Raw genomic sequence first — 7,638 nt, forward strand, 5'->3', positions numbered from 1 at the left:
AAGTAGGAGGCCTGCCAAACATTTAAGAAGCATAAATAACAAAAAAGAGAGAACTATTTAGACAAAGGAATCTACTTTTGAAATCGGAAGAGAGTGGCGGGGCTTAGTAGAAAAAGATCGTGACCAACCGAATAGGAGGAGGGGCTAACTGATGCGGGAGGGATGGGTTATCTGCGATTCGGCTAACTGCACAGGTGGGAGGACTAACTGCGCGGGGGATAACTGCACTGCGGGCGGGACTAACTGCTGCGGGAGCAGGGTAATCTGCACAGCGGCTAACTGCACAGGTGGGAGGATTAACTGCGCAGGGCCAGTCTGAGCAGACTTCCTGCGCAGGGCCTGTCTGAGCAGGGAATTTCTGCGCAGGGCCTGTTTGAGCAGGGACTTCATGCGCAGGGGCTAACTGCGCAGCAGGCGGGGCCAAATATGCGGGGCTGGCCGTTAGGGGGCGTGGATAACCGATTGGGGGCGAGGCTAACCGTTTGCGGCGGGGCTAACTGCTGCGGGACAAGGGCTATGTGCGCAGGGTCTAACTACACAAGTGTGAGGAATAATTACGCAGGACCTGTCTGCGCAAGGACTGCCTGCGCAACGGGCGGGACCAAATACGCGGGGCTGACAGTTTGGGGGCAATGATAACCGATTGCAGGTGGGGCTTCTGATAGAGAAGGTTTATTTGCGCAGGAGCTAGCTGCACAGTTGGGAGAACTAACTGAGCAGGGCCTGTCTGTGCAGGAACTACCTGCGCAGAGGCTAACTGCACAGCGGACGTGGCAAAATACGCGAGGATGACCATTTGGAGGCGGGGATAACCGATTGGGGGCGGGGCAAACCGTTGGGGGTTCGACTAACTGCTGCGGGAGAAGGGCTAACTGCGCAGCGTCTAACTGCACAGGTGTGTGGACTAACAACGCAGGACCTGTCTACGCAGGGATTACCTGCGCAGAGGCTAACTGCGGAGCGGGCGGGACCAAAAACGCGGGGTTGACCGTTTGGGGGCGTGGATAACCGATTGAGGGTGGGACTAACTTCGGATGGAGAAGGTTTATCAGCGCAGGGACTAGCTGCACAGGTGAGAGGACTAACTGAGCAGGTCCTGTCTGCGCAGGAACTAACTGAGCAGGGCCTGTCTGCGCAGGGACTACCTGCGCAGGGGCTAACTGCGCAGCGTGCGTGGCCAAATACGCGAGGCGGACCATTTGGAGGCAGGGATAACCGATAGGGGGCGGAGAAAACCGATTGGGGCTTGTCTAACTGCTGCGGGATAAGGGCTATCTGCGCAGCGTCTAACTGCACAGATGTGTGAACTAAATACGCAGGACCTGTCTACGCAGGGATTACCTGCGCAGGGGCTAACTGCGCAGCGGGCAGGACCAAATACGTGGGGTTGACCGTTTGGGGGCGTGGATAACCGATTGAGGGTGGGACTAACTGTTGATGGAGAAGGTTTACCTGCTCAGCGGCTAGCTGCACAGTTCGGAGGACTAACTGAGCAGGGCCTATCTGCGCAGGGACTACCTGCACAGGGGCTAACTGCTCAGCGGGCGGGACCAAATACGCGGGGCTGACCGGTTGGGGGCGTGAATAACCGATTGGGGACGGGACAAGCCGTTTGGGGGCGGGGCAAACCGTTTGGGGCTCGGTTAACTGCTGCGGGAGAAGGGCTATCTGCGCAGCGTCTAACTGTACAGATTTGTGGATCAACTACGCAGGACCTGTCTACGCAGGGATTACCTGCGCAGGGGCTAACTGCGCAGCGGGCGGGACCAAATACGCGGGGTTGACCGTTTGGGACGTGGGTAACCGATTGAGGGTGCGACTAACTTTTGATGGAGAAGGTTTACCTGCGCAGCGGCTAGCTGCACAGTTCGGAGGACTAACTGAGCAGGGCCTATCTGCGCAGGGACTACCTGCACAGGGGCTAACTGCTCAGCAGGCGGGACCAAATACGCGGGGCTGACCGGTTGGGGGCGTGGATAACCGATTGGGGGCGGGACAAGCCGTTTGGGGGCGGGGCAAACCGTTTCGGGATTGGCTAACTGCTGCGGGAGAAGGGCTATCTGCGCAGCGTCTAACTGCACAGATGTGTGGACTAACTACGCAGGACCTGTCTACGCAGGGATTACCTGCGCAGGGGCTAACTGCGCAGCGGGCGGGACCAAATACGCGGGGTTGACCGTTTGGGACGTGGGTAACCGATTGAGGGTGCGACTAACTTTTGATGGAGAAGGTTTACCTGCGCAGCGGCTAGCTGCACAGTTCGGAGGACTAACTGAGCAGGGCCTATCTGCGCAGGGACTACCTGCACAGGGGCTAACTGCTCAGCAGGCGGGACCAAATACGCGGGGCTGACCGGTTGGGGGCGTGGATAACCGATTGGGGGCGGGACAAGCCGTTTGGGGGCGGGGCAAACCGTTTCGGGATTGGCTAACTGCTGCGGGAGAAGGGCTATCTGCGCAGCGTCTAACTGCACAGATGTGTGGACTAACTACGCAGGACCTGTCTACGCAGGGATTACCTGCGCAGGGGCGAACTGCGCAGCGGGCGGGTCCAAATTCGCGGGGTTGACCGTTTGGGGACGAGGATAACCGATTGAGAGTGGGACTAACTTCTGATGAAGCAGGTTTATCTACGCTAGGGCTACCTGCACAGTTCGAATGACTAACTGAGCAGGGCCAGTCTGCGCAGGGACTAACTGAGCAGGGCATGTCTGCGCAGGAACTACCTGCGCAGGGGCTAACTGCACAGCGGGCGTGGCCAAATACGCGAGGCGGACCGTTTGGAGGCGGGGATAACCGATTGGGGCGGGGCACACCGTTTGGGACGCGACTAACTGCTGAGGGAGAAGGGCTATCTGCGCAGCGTCTAACTGCACAGGTATGTGGACTAACTACGCAGGACCTGTCTACGCAGGGATTACCTGCGCAGGAGTTAACTGCGCAGCGGGCGGGTCCAAATTCGCGAGGTTGACCGTTTGGGGGAGTGGATAATCGATTGAGGGTGGGGCTAATTTCTGATGGAGAAGGTTTATCTGCGCAGCGGCTAGTTGCACAGTTCGAAGGACTAACTGAGCAGGGTCTATCTGCGCAGGGACTACCTGCACAGTGGCTAACTGCTCAGCGGGCGGGACCAAATACGCGGGGCTGACAATTTGGGGCGGCGCTAATCATTTCAGGGGGGGGGGCTAATCGATTGGGGACGGGGCTAACTGCTGCGGGAGAAGGGCTATCTGCCCAGCGGCTAACTGCTCAGGTAGGAGGACTAACAACGCAGCGCCTGTCTGCGCAGGGACTACCTGCGTAGAGGCTAACTGCACTGCAGGCGGGGCTAACTGCTGCGGGAGAAGTTTTACCTGTGCAGTGGCTAACTGCACAAGTGGGAGGACTAACAACACAGCGCCTGTCTGCGCAGGAACAACCTGCGCAGGAGCTAACTGCACTGCGAGTGGAGCTGACTACAGGGGGGGGGGGGGGGGGGGGAAGGCAACTTGAGCAGCGGTGTTGTCAACCGCTACAGGGACGTGGCTAAATCAAGGAAATGGGCTAAGTATCCAAGGGGCGTGCTAAATTGCTGATGGAGGCGTGGTTAACTATCCAAGCGGCATGGCTAACTATCTAGAGGGCGCGACCAACTATCTAGAAGACGTTGCTAAACATCCAGTGGGCGTGGATAACTATCCAGAGTGTTGGGCAAAACTCCCAGGAGGCGTGGCTAACTATGTAGGGGGCGTGGCTAACTATCCACGGGGCGTGGCTAACTATCCACGGGGCGTGGCTAACTATCCAGGGGGCGTGGCCAACTATCCAGGGGGCGTGGCCAACTATCCAGGGGGCGTGGCCAACTATCCAGGGGGCGTGGCCAACTATCCATGGGGCGTGGCTAACTATGTAAGTGGGCGTGGCTAACTATGTAGGGGGCGTGGCTAACTATGTAGGGGGCGTGGCTAACTATGTAGGGGGCGTGGCTAACTATGTAGGGGGCGTGGCTAACTATGTAGGTGGGCGTGGCTAACTATGTAGGGGGCGTGGCTAACTATGTAGGGGGCGTGGCTAACTATGTAGGGGGCGTGGCTAACTATGTAGGGGGCGTGGCTAACTATGTAGGTGGGCGTGGCTAACTATGTAGGTGGGCGTGGCTAACTATGTAGGTGGGCGTGGCTAACTATGTAGGGGGCGTGGCTAACTATGTAGGGGGCGTGTCTAACTATGTAGGGGGCGTGGTTAACTATGTAGGGGGCGTGGCTAACTATGTAGGTGGGCGTGGCTAACTATGTAGGGGGCGTGGCTAACTATGTAGGGGGCGTGGCTAACTATGTAGGTGGGCGTGGCTAACTATGTAGGGGGCGTGGCTAACTATGTAGGTGGGCGTGGCTAACTATGTAGGGGGCGTGGCTGACAGACACTTGGCGGGGCTAGCTAACTGATGCGTGGAGGAAAAGATATCTGCGCAGTGGGATGGGCTATCTGTGCATTGTTTAGCTGCGCATGTAGGTGTAGTAAATGCGCAGCGGTCGAAGCAGAATGAGCAGGGCAATGGCTAAATCGGAAATGAGCATGGCAAAACGAATACTGGATGGGGCTAACTAGAGAAATGGTGTGTCACGCTGGCCATGGACAGATTAGAGACGTGGGGAACTTGATAGACTGTTCCAAGTTTTTGAGGGGGTGTGGTAAAATATGTAGGGACAGAATTAAATAAGAAAAGGCTTGGTCAAAAGTGTAAAAGTGGGTTTATTCGGTCGAATGGTGGGGCGGAGCTTAACGGGAAAGTGTCGGGTCTAACTATGTGTGGATGGTGATAAATTTTAGAGAGAGTATAAGTAGATAGTTCACATATGCTTTGTGTTCAACGACACGACGCCACATATTACAATAGTTTTACCGGTTTCAAAATACAAATAATATCATAGAAAATACACGGAACTTATATTCCTTATTAGAATTATACGAAAAACCTTGTTCTTTTTCTGATTGATTCTTCGTCTATGTTAGATAAATACAGTAATTTTATTAGGTGAACGGAAAAAAAAAGTAAAATTAAGAATAAAAGACGAGATAGATCGCTTTATCAGCGATCAGTTCTCAACTTTAACAGAATTTTCGTTCGATGGTCTATATGTCTTCAGCTTCTGCGAAGAAAAAAAAAAAGAAAAAAAAAATATGCGAGTCACGTTGCCCTGGAAGGACTTGTTAAATGACGGTCGGCCGACAAACGTCTCTCATTATATCGTTAGATCTACATTAACAGTGGCCAGATCACGACCTCATCGTTACTCCTAATGCATTTTCAATTAATACCTCGACTGCCTGCGGATTATTGTTCATCGCAGTGCTTTCGCAGCTACCTGTTCCATTGATCTTCTCAATCTTTTAAGGCTATTGCCAAAAGGTTCGTAGAGTTCTTTGTCATTAGGATAAATCGACTGTAGATATGGTTAATTTAAACATCATCCAAGAGAATATTTATCAAAAATCTTTACAAAATCGAATTTATAGTTCTGCCACGAATTTATTTCTAGAGATACTCTCTTTCATTCATTGTTTGTAGAATTCTGATGGTAAAGTAGATGGTAATAGAAAAAAAGCTGGAAGGTTTGATCGATCGATTGGAGGCAAAAGTCGATTCACCGAGGCCGCGGCACAATGAGGCTCGATTTCCAATGATGGCTCTTCCAGCAGCGATAAAAGCTGGGAAGAACTCGTGCCGCTTGCATTCATCCCGCGCTACGTGTAATTTCGTGGGGAGAGGGGAAATAGGGGGAAGGAGAAGAGGGGATCCCTTTTGGAGGACGTTTGCGCATTTGTATACTATATACCTACCTACCTACAGCCGTGAATAACAGAACGAAAGAAATAAAAGGAGTATAAAGGCTCGTGATGATGATGATTGGACCTCCCGCTCATGATCGTCGATGAGGCACCGACCTTCGAGAATACAAAGAATTTTCTTCGTTTCTATATTTACCCCCGCTATCTTTTGCCACCCTACATCTTCCTTTGTATCTTCCCTCTCCTCCTTCACGAGGTGGCACGGCGCTGTGCTCAAAAATTACATCGGCAAAAACACGTCGCACGATTCCAATTCGATTGCGATGCTCGCGCTCGAACGTCTCTACCATCTTATAACGACCGCATTATGACGATTACTATGTCAATCTTCATTTGCAGCATCCGAGGAGGTCCGAGATAGGTCTTTCGCCGTTGGTACAATCCTACCGCGGGTTTCTTTATTAATTGTTCCGTCCATTTTACTTATCCTTCTACGTTGTTTCAAGATCTCTCACTTTCACTTTTCTTTTATTTCCACACGCACACACACACACACACATATGCACTCATGCACGCACACACGTCATGAATAATAACTGAAGGCCTGTTGTTGATCGTAAAAATTCAATAGGGGACATACCCGATCGGTTTCCACATACATCTTTAATATCGTCCACGCTTCCGGGCTCTAGTTAGTGACTCGTTATTTCGAACACGTGTTAGTCATAAAGACAACGATCATTTTTATTATCCGCATTATAGCTGACCATGTTTCCCTTATCATCGTACAGACTGTTGTACATCGCACGTACACTTTTTATCATACCGATCTCTTCTCCAACAACAGGGAGTCCGTACCGAAGCTCAGCACAATCATAAAGACATACTCGTGTGCATTTACCTTTTTCTTCTCATTTAATTCTCTCTTATACCTTACGGCATGAGATTTCCTACGAAAATATTATGCCGTTTTAAATGCATTGTACTTATTGTACTGATAAGTAAATCTTAAGATTAAAAACTTATCAAAATTGAACGTTAATTTATTACATTTAATAAGTTAAATCAATTTATTAGACGGTCTTTAGTTTTCACAGAGTATATATATATATATATATACACATACATATATATACATGTACATATTAAATTTTACAAATTTGAACTTTAAGCAAAGAAAGAAAAGAAAATGCTTTTAGATCCTTTCCTGCAATCTCGTGATTCATTTCGCAATAGAGGAAATCCGTGACAGGAAGAAAAGCTTATTCCCAGATCGCGTCTCGCCGATAAAATAAATCAGTCGGCGGGATTCTCGCTATTAGCCGAGCGAATCGGTTAGCACGAAATCGTCGCGGGGGACAATAAATTTAATGCTCGAGAAGGCGAGAGACCGCGCGTCCACGCGGCAGCGTCGCGCCACACGACGCAGACGTGTTAGGCCTATGGTGTGTATAGAATTGCTTGGAGAAAGAGAGAAAGAGAGAAAGACAGAGAAAGAGAAAGAGAGAGAGAGAGAGCTGGCTCGTTGGCGAGGCAGCATTAAGTAGAATTGCGCCGGCGTATAAACAATTGGATCGATAATTTAAGATCATTATCAAACCGGTCGGTCTCCTCTATCCTCGTCCCTCTAGCTACCACCTTTATATTAGTGCCAACATCGCGGCTGTAAATTTGCTCACGATGCAGCGGTTCTCACCTATAGTAAAGAGAGACAAGAGAGAACCGGTACCTATACGTGTGGCCGGTGGTAACGAGTGATTGATGATGGCGGATGATCGGCAAGGCTTAGCTTCTTGTCGTCGTAAGAAACACCGTATCTGTACCCATACCCGTACCACTCTTCCATTCCCTCCCATACCCTTTTACATAG

At 51.0% G+C, this 7,638-nt stretch overlaps 1 protein-coding gene across 1 annotated transcript; it reads right to left on the reverse strand.

The window, feature by feature from the left end:
• Positions 1–554: 554 nt before the first annotated feature.
• LOC124956067 (vegetative cell wall protein gp1-like) lies at positions 555–2,708 on the reverse strand. The gene is made up of 6 exons (XM_047511438.1): positions 2,354–2,708; positions 2,127–2,302; positions 1,845–2,075; positions 1,342–1,683; positions 1,030–1,290; positions 555–923 (listed from the first exon to the last, which is right to left on the reverse strand). Exons 1-6 carry the CDS (start codon positions 2,706–2,708, stop codon positions 555–557), a joined length of 1,734 nt encoding a protein of 577 aa, XP_047367394.1.
• Positions 2,709–7,638: the final 4,930 nt, after the last annotated feature.

The sequence above is a fragment of the Vespa velutina genome, chromosome 20 (assembly GCF_912470025.1).
Source record: "Vespa velutina chromosome 20, iVesVel2.1, whole genome shotgun sequence".
In the NCBI taxonomy this organism is placed as follows: Eukaryota; Metazoa; Arthropoda; class Insecta; order Hymenoptera; family Vespidae; genus Vespa; species Vespa velutina.